At 38.8% G+C, this 17,837-nt stretch overlaps 3 protein-coding genes across 4 annotated transcripts in view; 2 read left to right on the top strand and 1 right to left on the bottom strand.

Moving 5' to 3' along the window:
- Positions 1-140: 140 nt before the first annotated feature.
- Positions 141-1,192, top strand: LOC135493335 (DNA repair protein RAD51 homolog 4-like). The gene has a single exon (XM_064780622.1). It carries the CDS (start codon positions 141-143, stop codon positions 1,074-1,076), a length of 936 nt encoding a protein of 311 aa, XP_064636692.1. The 3' UTR covers positions 1,077-1,192.
- A 760-nt stretch (positions 1,193-1,952) lies between these two features.
- LOC135493347 (proteasome maturation protein-like) lies at positions 1,953-3,796 on the bottom strand. Its single transcript, XM_064780637.1, has 5 exons — positions 3,680-3,796; positions 3,372-3,432; positions 3,066-3,167; positions 2,771-2,864; positions 1,953-2,529 (listed from the first exon to the last, which is right to left on the bottom strand). The coding sequence occupies exons 1-5, from the start codon at positions 3,688-3,690 to the stop codon at positions 2,462-2,464; spliced, it is 336 nt and encodes a 111-aa protein (XP_064636707.1). The 5' UTR covers positions 3,691-3,796; the 3' UTR covers positions 1,953-2,461.
- A 959-nt stretch (positions 3,797-4,755) lies between these two features.
- LOC135493319 (vascular endothelial growth factor receptor 1-like) overlaps positions 4,756-17,837 on the top strand; it is a 74,201-nt gene continuing 61,119 nt past the window's right edge. For both annotated transcript variants that reach the window (XM_064780575.1, XM_064780574.1), the window contains exon 1: positions 4,756-5,110. In XM_064780575.1, coding sequence (XP_064636645.1) covers positions 5,026-5,110 — 85 coding nt within the window. In that variant the 5' untranslated portion in view covers positions 4,756-5,025. The remainder of the gene's footprint in view (positions 5,111-17,837) is intronic.

The raw sequence follows: 17,837 nt of genomic DNA, 5'->3' as shown, positions 1-17,837 counted from the left end.
GATAACAAACAAATATCATTTCATTAAGTTACATATTATGTAACTTAATTATTTGTATTGTTTTATAACTTTAACGACATATTTTACGGCGGTAAATACAAAAATAAAAAACAACAAAATAAATTCCAAAATCCTGAAATATGTCAGTGCTAAAAGCCGGATTGTGTGCCTGTATGACTCAACATATGGTTGAGGTTCTCAGTCAAAACGAGATCACAACAGCTGTCGACTTTATCAGCTTAGACATTGAAGAAATATGTTCCAAAACTGCACTTCCCTACAAGGACTTGCTTGCTACCCGCAGGGTCCTTTTGGCCCAGTACTCTGCCTTTCCCATCAATGGATGTGACTTGTATGAAGACACTCTAAGTACTGCTGCAGTTTTGTCCACCGGCTTTCCTTCCTTAGATCAACTCCTTGATGGTGGTGTCTACACATCGGAAATAACTGAGATCGTAGGAGGACCCGGCGTGGGGAAAACCCAGATCTGTCTGCGGACCTCAGTTTCTGTTGCCAAGTTGCAGGGAAATGCTGTCTTCATTGACACGAATGGTTCATTCTCTTGTGAATGGCTGGCGGATTTTCTTGAGATCCAAGACCTTTCTCCTCAAGACATAAAAGAAATCTGTTCTCGTATTCATTGCGTAAAAGTCTTCGATATATTTGACATGTTGTCTTACCTTGGGGACTTACGGACAAAACTTAATGAACAGAGTGAAACATTCTATTGTGGAATTAAACTTGTCATTGTGGATTCTGTTGCTGCAATTGTGTCACCAATTCTTGGAGGAAAACAAATTGATGGACACGGACTAATGATGCACCTGGCTCAAGCCTTGAAATCGCTGGCTGTTGAACATTCGATAGCTGTCCTGACAACTAACAATACTGTAATGGGAGACGGAGGCCACACTAAAGCAGCCCTTGGAAAGTCATGGTGTAGTGTCCCTAATACTAGATTGGCGCTCACTTCGACATTTCAACTTGATCATATGACTAGAGACATTGAACGGAAATGTGAAATCACAAAATCATCGAGACAGCCAATTGGTGGGACGACTGTTCTTTCAATTTAAGAACCCCACTGGTTAATAATGTTATCATTTCTGAACTGCAATGGCATTGAGTCATATTTGTGAGGGTGGCATTTACTTTGAAAGGATATGTCATTGGAAAGTCCGACATGTGAAACATTTGTTCCCAGACAGATTTCCTCCTGATCAAGGTTTCAAGCAGAGAGTCAGACTCTCAGAGACATCTTCTAAAGTGTTGTTGCGCTGCATTTTGAATGATAGGTTGTCGAAAGAATGTACATGTATGTTCATTATGTTAAAGTGGAAATAAAGTTATTGTTAATAAGTGTTTTCTTCTTAGGTGTCCTCTCATACACTGGTCTTCACTCTGCATCCTCCCATAGCAGGTCTTTGTGTCATTCCTACAATACACTCCTAAGAGGATTGTAAGTGTGGTGATGACTGAAGAGAAAACCCCTTCACATCAGTCCCCCCTTTCAATCGGAGACATGGCCATAATTAGCACATCGTTCGACATTGTCACAACTTACATGACAGGACGATGAAGCTTTCCAAGCATTCACTGTGACACTGGGTGATATGAATAAAGTATAGCAATTGCTTTACTTCAGTTTTGTACAGAAAGGCCCAGTGTAAATGTACATGGAGTTTTAGATAAAAGCATTTGCTAGTCTTTATTCATATCAGCCATGATCGCAAGTTAGCTTCTCAGTCCAGTAAGATGCTGAACTTCTACAAAACCCACATGATCACATCAGAATGCATAAATGTTGTCCTTTCCCTGGAATTTGTCTCCTGTTGATGGAAGTCCTCAATGACGGAAATTGTATTCCATTCGTTGCATGTCCCTTTCTCCTTGCCCAAGCCGGTTGAGAAAATATAAGGACCTACACTTCAAAATCACTTGAACAAATAATATGTACAAGAAGTTATATTTATTAAACCTTGCTATAAAGGTAAATGAACTGTTACAAACAGACGGTTGAGAAAAGCACACCTTACAACAATTCACACTTTTAAGTTCGGTATGGTGAGCCATTCAGAGACGAAAATTAGCCACAAGGAGTGCCAGAGCTGTGATATTATATGCCAAGATTTGAAGAGGCATTGTCGTTCCAAATATGACTGCACCCTTGCTTGGGAGCAGAATCCTTACATCTATAGTACCAAGAATAAATAAAGACTACTTTCAAGTCTTTATTCATTCCCAGAGGTCTACACTTCCACACAACAAATTGTCCTTTTTTAACTGCAACATCAGCTTATTTTAAAGATAGAACAGTCTTGACACTGAAATTATGCAGCACTGTCCGAAGAGTACTTGACGCTCATGCCCTTTTCCCAATTATTCTGCAAAGTAACTTCCTCTAAAATAATGTCAGTTCACAAGATCAGCACATGAAAACGAAACCACCACGTCGTCCATATCATAATAATCCCAGCTGCCTCTCTGTCATCATGTGAGGGGCGCCCATCACTTCAGCATCTGCTGGATCTGGAAAATGATGCAGAACAGATAAGTCATAGGTTTGATACTGTTATTTTGTGCCAAAGTGGCAGCGAAGGAAATATCCATCTTTGACTATCTAGAGGACCGAAATGAATTTCATCAAATCATTCTCCAAAACCACAAACTGGATTCATTCATTGAAAGAGCTGTGCAAGCTGACTGGTCACGAAAATACTGTGTAGACGCCATTAAGCCAGTTCAGGGACAGGTAAAAAAAAGCACTTACTGTTGAGGAAATCATCAAAGTCAATCAGTTCACTGTTCTTTGATAATGTGTTCAACATAAAGTTTGAACTATGGAGACAGGGGAGTCGTTGAACCTGAGAAGAGAAATAAAGAGAAATTTTTATTCTGGTGAAGATTAAATCAACAAACTAGCTTGAAAGAGATTCAAACCCACAAACTCTTGGTGAGAGGTCCTGCACTCCAACTACACCACTGTGCAAATCAACTAATCTGACTCGACTGAAAGAAGTTCTCATCTTTTTTGAATGAAAACGTTCACAACTTTCTGTACCCACCTTATGGGCAGCATTTCGCTCCATCTTCAGTCTAAGTGGCATGTGGATCCCCTGAGTGTTCCGGAGTAGGGAAAATTCAGACTTTTCGTGGGTACTCTGCCACTGAAATGTAAACCATTGTTTATTAGTAATAGAAGCAACCCTCCAGGCAACTAAACCATCGTTTATTGTTGTGTTATGAACACTGTTGTTCAAACAGATAAGTCACTTACATCTTAAAAAAATCCATTTGAAGAAATTTTGTTGTTGTTTAGATGAACATAAAAATTCCAACTATTCAAAGACAGACAGTGACATGATACTTACCTGTTTTTCAGAAACCTCTAATGGATGAACAGGGGCAAGTGTTGAGGCATGATTCTTGAAACTGAAACAATCAGAAATGTATGTTTCAAGTTAAATGGTAACTTGGCCTGTCATTGACAAGTCAAATTTTGAAATATTGTGAGGAGTATGTTATTCATTTCCGATGATTTCAAATCACAGCCATTGGGATTCTTTTCTTCAGAAATCTTATCAATCACCAAACTGAGGAAGCTCATTCATCTGCCTTATATGAGCTCCAAGTCCATATGCACTAGGTGAAATATCTATGTTTCACCCTGAAATCTTACCCATTGATCATGGTCTCATGTATGCCATATGGACCCTCCTTCTCGGAGATCTTTTTGCCCTCTGTTGCCTTTGGTATAAGATCCTGAAAATTGAGAACTTTTTATCACGAGTACAATTTCAAAAGAATAAAAGGATTGTAGGCCATCACAATATGCACAACTAACTGGACGGCTTCATGATCTCACTGACTAGGCCTAAGTAACTTTGTCCCAGAGAGAGCTACTTGTAACTGAAGTCATATGACAATTGACATGAGACTTGGGCCTTTGCCTTGGAACGTTTAAAAAGAATAAGGTCTCTCATGTGACAGCAAAATGTAATGTTTAGTTAACCCTACCAACCGTATCGTAAATGCCAAAAGGCAAAAAAGAAGAAGAAATGATGATGATGATGATGATGATGATTTCTACAGTAGTAATCAATGGACTGGGGGTTGGTACCAACGTGACAAACAGATGTAGCCAATGCCAATGCAAACTTGCATTGTTTGTACATACATGGATGCTCTTAGTCTTATATGCACATGAAATGCACAGTCACCATGAAATTATGAAAAAGCTGGCTGCGTTTTCATCCTTTTATGGTAAGAAAACGCTTGTGAATAGATTAAAGTGACATAAATCAGATAGAGATATACATCATAAACATAATGTTTTTAATTAAAGAAAGGATTTGTATAGAAATGTGGATTTTATAGACGTTTTTATCACGAAAACCGGCAAATCGAAATCGGCACCCACCATTTTGCGTTTGGTACAGCGCGTGCGCGTAGTTTCAACCCGGTGTCCAAATGCATCGTTCCTGGGAACGCGGTCTGGTAGTTGTTAGTGACGTCAGTCAATTAGCTGTTCTTTCTCTTGGATTTACCCAAATTGGTGTGTAATAAAGGAATCTTTGAGAAAGCATGACTTTATCATCCACAAAAGCCACGAACTGACACATATTATGGTCAGTAATATTTGTAGTAAGTTATTTTGCATTTTAAAACCAATCTTTGAAGAAAAAAGCGAAAAAGCACCTGCCAGCGGGAGGGTGTAAAAACGTTGTAACTGTTAGCCAACTAAGGAAAGTTTAGTCACACGCGCGAAGCAAGAAATAATAAGATAGAAGTTATCCAAGCAACTGAGACGTTCTTAGGCCAAGGAGGACACCGAATCATCATGGCAACGAATGTTTTGAAACTTTTCTAACGAAATTTGTGGTCAACTTGGACGTACGAACAGGATTTATTAAATTACGCACAAGTTTATTCGGCCGCTTTTGATTGCGCGACAGGCGAGTCAGCGGCAATTAACTCTTTTCGCTCTTTTTTGATGTGAACATCATTTTTGGATTCCTCTCCAAAATGGAGCGAAGGATTGCGCCTCCTAGACGATGCCTTTTCGGCTGTTTTCTTGTGATTTTCAATATTCTGCTTGGATCTACTGAAGGTAGGTTTATTGCCATCCTATTTTGAAACCATGTATTTCGTTATCGCAACGAATTGCTTATCCCGTTATCAGGAATTATAATTCATTGGATTTAAAGATGATCTGCTTCTTTCTTTGCCAGTTTATTATTTTCAGCTCTTCTAATTATGTCCAATACCACCATGATAACATCTTATTCCTTTAGTCTTGTCAAGGTTTTGGTTTCCTTGAGCATATCTTTAGCAGCCTAATAAATCCATTACTAAGGGGTTAAATTCATTTTTTAGGAACTGTAAGACAAAATGACTTTATATTACACTGAATATGCTATCAAAATATCATTGATGTAAAGATCATGTGTTATAGAGCATCTTGACAAGTAACCCTACATTTAAAGGGAGTATGATAATGTTTTAGCTGCTCCTAGCTTTCTCTTTTAATTTGCTACAGCTTTCAGCATAAGGGAGGAAGTGCTAATTTCTATGCTATCTGATAAAGCTTATCAGATGATGTTAGACTAGCTGTGAAAACATAAGTTACATCACTTTCATCCCATTTCCTGAGCCCTTCCTCAGGCTAGGAACTGAGGCTGTTACCATATACATGTACTTCCTGGTTTGGCATTCCAGGTGCCATGCCCAGTCATGTGCATGCTTCACGCAACTGTGGCCTCTTATCAAATTATTCTAGTCCTATTTTAAAATGAGAAAATCAAAATTACTCTTTATTACTCAGTCTTTCTCAGTAAACTGATGTTATTGCACTGTTGCAAGTAGGCCTACATTGTAACCTTGTATAGTATTACTAATAAGGATATGCCACTGGTTGCAACTGGAAAATAAAATAAGAAAAATGGTTCTGCATGTCACTCAAATTCTCCTTTTCAAAGAGTTGGTGTCATATAATCTTCACTGGGGTAGTTAATCACTTAGAACCTCACAGCCAAAAAGCAGATGTATTAATTTGGTAGATCACACTTAAAAGGTATCTGGGATAGTAGGAAGATTATCCTATAAAATATACTAGAATATACTTAAATGTTGGTGAATATTTTTTTGAAAGATAGGTCATGATCACATGTTGATTAATTGGTCCTCTTTGTCCTTCATGTAAGAGGTGCTCAGATGAAATATACTAGAATATACTTAAATGTTGGTGAATATTTTTTTGAAAGATAGGTCATGATCACATGTTGATTAATTGGTCCTCTTTGTCCTTCATGTAAGAGGTGCTCAGATGAGGACCTCTCAAACCCCTGTCACATGATTATCCAAACCTCTGGCCCTGCTTGATAAGGTGATAAGTGTTGCTGGAATAGCCAGGAAGGAAGAAGGAAGTCACTTATCTTCAAAAGCAACATGAAATATAATTGGCTGTGACACATTCAGGTTGATTTTTCTGGCTCGTTGACCTAATAATAAGGAAAGCTCTTTCATGAGTGTTCTGGCTTTATTTGGTGGGCTGAATTTGGTACAGGCACTGTTGCTTTCTCATAGAGTTTGCAATCTCAGAGCATAGTGTGTCGAGATGCTAGAAGAGGTAAACCCAAACTTCTCACTCCCAAGAGTTTGTGTTTCCATGAAGATAGACCAGCAGGGGGAAGAGATTATAGGCCTACCCCTCAAGCTACAAAGAAAGTCAAGATAAACTTATCCAAGGTGAAAAACCCCAGCCCCCTCCCTTTTTGAACCTTGGGTGTTGGTTGATCTTACTGCAATTAATTAGACCTTGATATGGGACCATTTCTGCATTGATTCCATCCAAAATTGGTTGACCCCTATGGAATTATATTTATGTCAGATTTTTGCATGGATGGAGTGACTGATACTGGTATAAATCATCATCAAGTTGGAGAGGCTAAAGACTACAGAACAAAATGATGGTGGCTTATGAGTATAATCAAATGATATCTAGATATATGACAAAGAAATTGGTTAATTACTGAGTTAATCAGAGCAATCATCTGTTAGATCATTTTTTGAATATTATCCTATAGAATATACTTAAATGTTGCTGAATATTTTTTGAATGATAGGTCATGATCACATGGTGATTAATTGGTCCTCTTTGTCCTTCATGATATCCGCAGTTCATAAACTGTAGATGATGTGATATGGTTTTTAAGGGGCACGCTGTTCTTTTTTACTCATTGGTGTCCAGGCAAATAGAAATGCAGTTATACACAATGCTGTCGTGCAGTTATATATCATGCTTACAACTTTGCTGAAACTTGGTATGTATAGTACAGGCACAGAAGGTGAAGGATGAAAGATCAGTTTATCATTTGAAATGGCTCATTATGCTTTTTTAAAGAGGTATGGTATCATTATAAGTGATTTATTTTGATATAATTAGCAAATTATATAATTCCTTTGTTATCAGTGTCATGTGTGATACGGAGAAAAAAAAGTGTCCATATTTTACATTTTATATTTCCATTATTATTTAATTCAGCGGCTAATTTTATATAGGCCTAGTATTTTCTGATATAACTTTTTTTAAACATTTAAAGACATGTAAATGTACACAGCTTCAGGGTTCTGAGGTTCTGAGAAAAAACCTGAAATTCATATGAAACATCAATAACAATAACGTACAGCTTAGAGTAACCAGCTTTTAAGCATGCAGTTATCTTCAAAAGTAAGGTCTCTCATCAATCACAACACAATGCAATGTTGAGTTCTTCAGCACAGACACAGCTCAGCTACAAAGACAATGTTTATGAAACACCACTCGGGACAGTTGTGCTTATGTGATGATTGCCTTACTTTCCAGTTATACTATCATACATGACATTGTGGGTTTGCGAAACGGTCTACATTCATATCCATAGTTTTCATTATAAAATATTCAGACCATTTGATCAGAATTGTTGGTCAGCGTGTGCCTGGATGCACAGCCTGGACACCTACTGAACCCTGGGACAATTATCACAACCACCAGAATGCAAATATTTTGGCCACGTAACAATTTGGTGAGAAAGTATTTGTGTTATGGGCAGAAATCAAATCATTGTGGTGTGAGATGTTGAACTCCTTGGTGACCTTTTACGGTGATATATAATATATGTCTACAATCCATTCCCTGTGAGTTGGAGATTGAGACTCGTGGGTACCGGTATGTGATTTGAGATAATTGGAGAAATGGGTGCCCCTATAAATATGTCTATCAATTTGGCTGATTTATGTTGCTGTTGCTTTTCTATTATGTTTCTGTGCGATATGACTGCAAAAAGACTGTCATCACACAGTGCTGGCCCAAAGTAACATTCCCTCTGCCAAATTAGTGCAACAGTCCTTTCAGTCTTGTCTGAAGTGCAGTTTAGATGTTAGTTCCCCTCTGTGCCATTCACAAATTGGGACTTGCGACAAAAATAACATCTTTCAATTTCTGTATTAAAGCTATGCTGTGGGATTCTAAAAGTTGTTGTTTGTATGGATAAGATCATTCGCCTTGGCCAACCCTGGATTTGAGGGCATTGTAGGACCCTATTACCAGTTTTTTTAATCAATTGATAGTGCGAGACAGTCATTTCATGCTAGTATTCTCTACTGGTACTCAATGACATACCCAAATAACAAAGCCTATAGAAATCGGTCAAGTTGCACTAGAAAGGCAATATTGAGTTAGCGTGATATTCATTCGATTTCTTTCCGATCACTTCTATATCCACCGACATGATATCATGACCAGATAATTGGCAATTTGTGGACACAATTCATATCTAGGCCTTTTTGGTTAGCCAATATCAAATCCCAGGCTTTCAGGTAGTCCCATGCTCCGCGCAAACAAGGGAGATTTTCGTTTCATACAATAAATCATTGCAGGTGGCTGCGACAAGAATCTCTTGTTTGCGGGGCACTTAGTCTAACCATTGCATTGTCCTTTGCGATCTCAAAAGCCTTTTACTATTAAAGAAAAAAGTTGTGGACTCCTTTGCGTGAGGTCTCAACAATTGTTATAATCCATTCTTCAGAGTGGTAAGCTCTTGGTGGTTTCATTCAGTGCTATATATTTGCGATATATCATTATTTTCGGCTATTATTTAGACAGGAAACGATGAACAATGAGAATTTGGAAATATGATAGCACTCAATTGGATTTAGTTTTCCATATTCAAAGTTAAGTGTTTGTTTCGCTCTTGGGGAAAACGCCTCTTCTGTCCAGTTGTGGTTTTTATTCTGTCAAATCTTTTCTAACATTGTTTGGACCGGAAGTGTTGAACAATGTGTGTATTAAAAACTGCTTCAATAAAGTTAGTCCGAGATCCCGCTGCTTAGGCCAAGCCAGAATATGACGTCATCCCTATCAGATGAGTTGGTATCACCAATCACCGATCCATGTCTGTGCGGGCACTTTTAAGTCACCGCACACTTTGACTTTGTAAGAATTGCGACCTACCTCTTGAAAACAATTCATAAGCAAAAAAAGATAACTTCGAGAAAAAATTTGATCATCAGTATCTACTATCGTTGGTGTGCTCGAGAATGAACCTACCGTGTTACACTAGGTTACTGTAGGTTACCGTAGGTTAGCTTTATCAAGCTATCTCGGTAGTGCATTATTATTTATCTAAAATTTGTCAGTTGTTTGGTAAATAAGGTGGCACTTTTGAGAGGAAACACTTGTCTGTGCCTGACTTCACAATGGTTCTCAAAGTGCTTCTTCAGCTACTATCGCTAGGCTATCGTGGCGGCCGCCAACAAAGTTCCAAAGTTATGCGTTTATTGTACCGAAGATTGTTTTCATCTGATAAAAAAATGAATTAAAAATGATACATTGTTTTCTTCCAGGTTCTTGATATATAAGTGGAGGGTAAACTTGTTGTTTTCCTGTACCGGGCGCCTCAATAAAATGTCTACCTGGATGTTGTGGGATGTAGACAACATTTGGAAAAGTAGAGGCCTAATGCGAGTACCATTAGCAATGTGTACCTTGTACCCTCCCCTTTCAAGGGTAGACACTCATCACCACCATGGGCTTATATTACCCTTTCACTGTTTGAAGTGATATAAATGTTATGTCGAAGTCTTGTGTACTTTTTCTGGGCGTGTGTACATGTTACAATGTACATGGTTGTTATACCCGTTCCTGCATGGTGGCGCTGCTTTAGGGATTTGTTCCTCTAGTATGAGGATATGGTGTCATGATAAAGCCTTTAGAATTGATATCAAAACGAAAAGGTGTTGATACCTTGAGTGGAGAGGGTACAAGATACACATTGAAACTTGCATCTGGAGCAGGATGTAAACCTAAGATATCGACAAGCAGACTAATTAGTAAATCTGTCATCAGACCATACTTAACCACTACTATCTTGACTAATACTAATTCTTACTACATGAACCTGATGAAGGTCAAATTATTCCTGTAAAAAGTTTTATCTTTGACATTACCAAATGGTGTCACGGACATGTAGCAGGGCGGGACAACCGGAAACGGTCCGTTATGATGAAGAGGAAATCATAATTGGTGACTATGATATGGCTGGCAGTAATTTTCTGTTCATAAAACTCGCTGACGATAACGCTACGTGTATGAATGATGGTAGTATTTGTGAAGTTGCGTGAATGTATGAGGGTGACTTATCATGGTGATATTAACCCCTTCAGTATTGTATCATAATTTTAGACCTGTGTCTCACTTTAGAAAGTATGCAGGGTGGAGGTGAATTATTAATCGTGGTCCTTGGTTAAGATTTTCTTCCTTATACAACAATATTGTCTATTTAGATTAAAGACTTTGTGTAACTGAGTCTGACCGGGCTGGCTCCTGCCTGAAGACTCCCTTTAAGTTTGAAGTGTAGTTTGTGATACATATGTATGTGTAATTTTATTGTTATCGAATATTCTGCTAAACTAAAATAAAAGTCAGTTTATATTGGTCGATTCTACAATGTGCGTACAAACTACGATTATGTGCATAAAGTTCTATGGAAAATTACATCAATTTCATGGCAGACTTCTTTTCCCAATACAATTCTGACACACCACATACAATTTCTACATGTGTGGACCAAACATTGATGGTCTTTATCTCTTTCACTTGACCATAAAAAGACGTACATACGATCCATTTGTGATGGGTAATTCTCATGTGGGGCCCTTCTTGGGTCAGATTGTTGCTCTCCCCAGGGGGCTAGGATCTGTTCAAACGCTTCTACAGCCCCACCATGTGCATCATAAGGATCATTACTGTCATGGTCGTCTTATGGGACTCCCGCTGGTGTTGTGGTCGTTCTGAGAAGGGTAATTCCTTAATGATCCTTTCAGGGCCACAAACTGTATATATATACATGAAGGCAGCAGTTCATGAAAGGCAGTAGTCATCTGGCCTATCACCCCATTCATCATTGAGAGCACTGCTGCTGTTCTTCTCTAGTTTGGCCTTTTTCCTTCTTCACTATGCAGATTTATCGGCATGGAAGATGATGTTCATGAATGTCCTTGCTCTAAGGTTGTGCAATAACATAAGATAAGGCTAAGATATGTCCTCCATGAACGCTGGAAAGCTCTTCCTGTGCCAGTGTGAACTACCTCTGTGTACAGATGATGGATGATTCATGGAGGAGGCCTACTACTGTACAAACCGAGACCTTTGGATCTAATTTTAGGGTCAACTAAATGTAAATTGTACTAATTATTGGGTCAGTATCACAATATTTTTAATGCGCATTCTTCTGTTGTGATTCACATGTTTGCATGTTAGCAAGCTCTTGTGTAACATCCTCATACCATATCACAAATAATCACAGGTTGCAATTATTTGCAAAATTTGAATACAATTTGAAAATTACCATACATGATAGGCCAATACATCATGGTGTGAAGAGAAGTTTGATTGTCTTTTATTAACCCTTTTGGAATCATTTTGACTCATTTAGCCAAGCACAACTTCCGTCGATTTATACAATGCATCGTAAGCAGTGAAAGACTGCATACATGTATCTTTTAAAAGTCAGATGAAAGTAAAAAGGCTGGTTTGGAAAAATGATAACAATTTACGCCAACCAAGCCAAAATGAAATTTAGTTATTTCTGCAGAAAGATGTTTTTGCCAAGTGGGCATCAACGTCATTTCATCCAAGAAAAGTTGTAACATTTTGTACCCTGCACCTCAGCTGTTAAAGCCATTATGTACGTCAGTAAAATACCCAAGGGTTTAAAAAATGCCAAGAAGGTACCGTATTTTCCGGATTATCCCCCGCACTGCCATATGACCCGCACCCCCTTTGACCATTACCTAAAGCCACGCAAGACCCGCACCTGATTATGACCCGCACTGCTCCAAGACCCGCATTCTCCAAAAATAGTAAGCCATTCATTGATGTTGAAATCCTAGAACCGCCATGTTTTTTTTAATTGTTAACCAAAGTGGATCAATTCCAGCATGGCCGTAACTTGTTTTCCCTAGCGGAGACATCACAAACTATGCGATCATGGCGGAAATATTGGTTGAAAACAATGCGAAAACGATGGACATAAATCCTTATCAAGTAACCAGTTTGGTCCCCTTTTTTTTCTTTGGGGTTGGGGCTTATCCCTCTCAGAATCCACGCAAGACCCGCACCTTTATATTACCCGCACCCCCACTTTTTGGGCCTGTTTGAGGGCAAAAAGTAGCGGGTCATACGCCGGAAAATACGGTAATAAACTCATTGGTAAAAGTTGGAATTACTATAACAGGGCACCTCTTAGGTAATTTGTTTCAGATATTGCAGTTTAATTGCATTTCCATCCATTGCCTCCATTGAAATCGACATGACATTCCTTTTGAAATTTTCTCGTGGGGGTTACAATTTCTGCTCATTTGTTTCAATTTTATTGATGCTGTATGAAAATTTGTTTTCAAAGTGTTTCTTTGTGGATCGAATTTGAGAGTTGTGTGGTTCAAGCGGGAATGGAAAGATAGCGTGTGCCTAAGCCCGTATTTCAGAAAAATTGAGGAAAAGAAAAAGAAGTTGAACCATGAATTTTAAAACAATCTTTGAAATGGGCCATGATTCTCTTTCTAAGTCCTGGATCCACCCTGCTATTTACCCACTTTATCTACCTAATAATCAGGTTCCCTATGGATAACCACATTGTGACACAAACATATCCTATTCATTGGCATACTCCTCCCGTTGCATGATGGAGGCGAAGTGACCTGAAACTGATGATGGCTCAACTCTCCTCTTTCTTCAGTTCTTGAGGTCGCCCCCTATCGATCAAACTTGAATCAAACACATTGCTTTCAGGAGTCAGAGCTTATTACATGGCTTGTTTGGAATGTGCTAATAGTGGCAGGAGAGACGAAGTTGGCCATACATGGCCCTCTCATATCAACCAACAAATAGAAATGCCAGACTTGATAAGTTGTAATTGAGGAAAATGACTGTGTGTCAATTTCCAGCAAGTAAATAACTAATTAGAAAGTTCATTCATCAAGTAGGCCAGGCCTGATACATTTTGATAAGGACAGAGGCAGTATGCTCAACAACATGGCGCCTATTTACATATGGCAGTATAATCAGTTCATATTCAAATTTTCATGGAAATTTAACCCTCTGCGATACAACAAAAAAACCAAAGGAAAGAATTTCTGAGCTTTCGTAAACAGCATCTGCCAATACTGCAATAAATTATAGACCCTCACCAAAGAGAAAGAATGCAAAATCCCATCTAAGAAGAACATAACCAGTAATCAGGCTTGGCAAGACTAAAAACCAAGACCTATATGAGCGAACTTGCATATGGCCCTGGAGCCAACTCATCAAGCAGACACCTCAGATGGTTAGGACACCTACTGAGACTAGACAAGGCCTCACCAGCCCATTAAAGCCCTTGATGAACTCATCAGGAAATCAAAAAGATCGAAGGGAAAACGAAAACTTGTGTGGCTAAAGACAATATTTTAACATGGCCACTACTGAAATTCACTTCCTCGTGACCTTGGCCGAACATTTTGGCGGCAAAAGCCATGTGTAAAAGTTATGTATATCATGAGTGTACACTATTGTTTATTGTGCACAATGCTGTCTCATGCGGGCCGTGTCCATTTCACCTTATCTCCACTCGGCATCGCTGTACATCATTGCATACAGCCATTACTGAATGCATTACCGAATTTGGCAAATTTCTAATGGAATTGACTGGAACTTTATGTGTATCATGAGCAGCAAAACAGGGCAATTTTCGTCCACTTATGTCGATATAATGATCCTGGTGGAAATCATGTAATTAAACTGGCCTAATTTGGGAACGGCTTCAATATTGTTGTATGTATAAACCAGCATCATTTCCTATTATGCCTTTTCTAAAGGGGGTAAGGGTAATTTCCCTTGACATAAATTGTTGGACAATTTTTACTACACACTCGGTGAATGCTAATGATTTTTTTGTTTCTCTGCTACCCATTGCTTCATATCTCGTAAGCAGTGTAGAACTTCAGATCCAAATATGATAATGTCTTCACTTTTAATCTATCTGGGTCTCATATCCTGGGTCTACATCTCTCCTTGGCATTCTGTTCACGTTGACATTTCAATATTTCAAATTCAATTGTTATCAGAGAAGGCTCTAAGGACCGACCTGAGTAGCCTCAGAGATTCATAGTTTTATGCTTTATGACTATCTGCTTTCCTGACTCTTCCAACAAACTCCCAAACAAAGTTACCATCCTCAACAAAGTTACTATGGAAAAATCACATCATACAGAAGCATTTTTCATTCTGTGCTGTACATCCGAGCAAAAGAATGGCAGTTACGCATTTTGTGCAAAAGATTTGCCCGAGGTCAAAATGAACAGAAAAATGGCTAACTTTTCTCAAAATCAATCAAGTCGTATGATATGGGATTTAGTTTCTCTCTGCTTGTAACTAATAGCCCTGCGCTGTTGCGAAAACTCTTCAGCGTATTTTGTTTCGGCGCGTAAGATACCACGAAAACTTGTTCTCTTTGAAAGTTGTATCGTGCATCTTTGGAAAAACGTGTATTGATTCTGGGAGTGACTTCTGTTTGCGCATGATGAGTTTTCGAACCCGTGCAACGCTTTCTACGAAGTATCAAGACGCTTTCAGGGGAGTTTGTAGTTACCATAATCTATAATCATGCAATAAAGAGGTGTGGTGACAGTTTTGGGAAGAGAGCTCATTTGGGATGGTTCCAGCCCAAGATATTATGTTACATTTGTCAAAACCTTTGAAGGAATATGGCCACTAATGTCTTGAAAAAAGAGGAAATTTAGAACCAATCCTAAAACATGTTACACTATTGTTGTGGAAAGTTTGTGTTTAAAAAATTGCCAATGATATTCTGGGTTGATTGGCACAATTGGTCAATTTTAACCATTTATTTCAGCTTGGGGGGTTTTAGCTGTCAAATTCAAAGATATTTCCTGAAAGGGTTTCAGGGTTATTTGCATGCCCATACATCGCTCATGCCTATGCCTATTGATTGCTATCTAAATTTTCAATCTTCCTTCCGAGTGTATCCTGGTTGATGTTTTGCCTTCTTGCTGCAAATAGTTGGAAGGGTCTGGGTTACTCAGCCATACAGAATGTTGTTTTCCCCAGAAAACCTAATTGAAAAGGGCTGAAGCTGTCTGGAATAAAAACACATTACAAAATGTATCCAGCCAATATTGTTTCCTTTTCTTCCAAGTTGGTATAATCTCACCTGGCAACATGCCCTTTCCCCAGGAGTTACAACAATATCAGAATAATTACAAGAAATATACACACCATTAATCCAGCCAAATATCTTATGTGTGATACTTTTGATTAACACGATCTTGCAAGGTGTGAGACTATGTAACTGGCTGAGGTAGGTAATATTTTGAAGCCAATTTCATGTTTATCTCACTGTTTGTGTTATGTTTACCAAGACTGACCTAATGAATAGCTCTGTTGAGTATTTGCCTGTTACTTTTGGCATGTTTCATTGTATTTTTATTAAGTTCTTGTGCTAGTGTTTAAGCTCTCTCTGTATACCCTGGATTCCCAGGGTCCAGTTAGGCCACTTGGGAAGCCATTCTCTCTGCATGCCGTGGATTCCCAGGGGCTAGTTAGGTCACTTGGGAAGCCATTCATTCTGTATGACCTGGATTCCCAGGGGCCAGTGAGGTCACTTGGGAAACCATTCATTCTGTATGTCCTGGATTCCCAGGGGCCAGTGTGGTCACTTGGGAAACCATTCATTCTGTATGCCCTGGATTCCCAGGGCCCAGTGAGGTCACTTGGGAAGCCATTCATTCTGTATGCCCTGGATTCCCAGGGGCCAGTGAGGTCACTTGGGAAGCCATTCATTCTGTATGCCCTGGATTCCCAGGGCCCAGTTAGGTCACTTGGGAAACCATTCATTCTGTATGCCCTGGATTCCCAGGGCCCAGTGAGGTCACTTGGGAAGCCATTCATTCTGTATGCCCTAGCTTTCCAATATGCCTCTTTTCCCATACTACCAGCGAGGTTGCTTTGGAATCCAGGCTGTCTGTATGATCAGAATTCTGACTAGTGAGGTTATGTTATTAAATCTTCTTGCCGGTTATTTTGATGCAGGTAATCTCATCATATATCTCCAGAATGCAGAAATAGAACCTGAGCGAAATGATATTTGTAAACATGGACCTATTTTTAGGTCTTGGTAACAATTGCTAGTACTATGTATGTTGGTTAATGTTTTTAGAAAATACTGATGATACTGACCAATTTAAAGTAGATTATCAGAAATGGTACCGATATACTCAGTTGAGAAGGTGCAAAGGGATTCTTTGGCACCTGTTAATGAAATGGTCCATTCATAAGGATGCTGTTTTCTAATGAAGGCCCTCTCAGTTGCGTGGTCCATTGATAAGGTTATGCTGTTTCTGGCGTAGGCCTCTCAATTACACCAGTCTGAGACAGTCACAAATGGACCAAATGTTTTGTATAAAAGCTTGTATTGTATACAAAATATAAATTGTATACAAAACATATATTGCATACATATTAGAACATTAGGCTATAGAAACAGAAATGTGAGTGGCTAGATCCAGCAAATAAGTGATAAAAAAGCCAAGTTATTTGTGATTTTCTGAGTATGCTTAATAGTCAGGTACATGTTTACTAAACTGTGATAAAATGGAAGAAAGAGTTCATAATTCATTGAAGGGATAGGCGAAGCTTTATGCCCCGCTCTAAACAACACTCCAGATCTACTTGATGTGGCTACTTCTTAAGTATGCGGCCAATTTATATTCGATAAACATTCACCAAATGTGATTTCTCCAGTTCAGCCTACCTCAGTAACGCCGCTTTCTTAATTTTCTTTCTTGTTGACATTTTCTGAGAAATAAGTAGGCTACACTGTTAAAAATTGTGGTTTTTCAAAAGCTCAAAAACCTTATTTTCTAGAATGTTGTGTGTATAATTTTTTTTCTGTTGGGAGGTATCATTGCTGATTGACATGCTAGGCCACATGGGATGATGCCTGAGCCCACCAGTACTCTGATGCTGAGCAGGGCCAGGGGGTGGCTGCAAATACGTCATAATCAAGAGCCCCAAAAAGGAAAATATGGCTATGCTGTGTGATAACTGGTGCTCAACAACTGATGTAGACCTCAGTTATTCTGATTTATCAAGAGCATTGATGAGCAAGATAGTGCCAACTATTGTCTAGTAGTTGTGTCCTGTTGCCCTTATCCTCATCCTCATAAAGAAACTACCGTCCTTTGAACTCACATTTACATCTTCTTCTGTTTGTGCAAGTTGAACATGAGATATCTAAAAAATG

The sequence above is a fragment of the Lineus longissimus genome, chromosome 9 (genome assembly GCF_910592395.1).
Source record: "Lineus longissimus chromosome 9, tnLinLong1.2, whole genome shotgun sequence".
Classification (NCBI taxonomy): Eukaryota; Metazoa; Nemertea; class Pilidiophora; order Heteronemertea; family Lineidae; genus Lineus; species Lineus longissimus.
Note: the sequence above shows the minus strand (reverse complement) of the source record. Positions and strands in the feature narration are given on the sequence as shown.

Coding starts and splice junctions, on each gene's coding strand:
- LOC135493335 (XM_064780622.1), top strand. CDS start 141: ATGTCAGTGCTAAAAGCCGGATTGTGTGCCTGTATGACTCAACATATG.
- LOC135493347 (XM_064780637.1), bottom strand. Junction 3,168..3,371: donor TAGAGGTTTCTGAAAAACAG/GTAAGTATCATG, acceptor TTTACATTTCAG/TGGCAGAGTACCCACGAAAA. Junction 2,530..2,770: donor CTTTGATGATTTCCTCAACA/GTAAGTGCTTTT, acceptor ATCATTTTCCAG/ATCCAGCAGATGCTGAAGTG.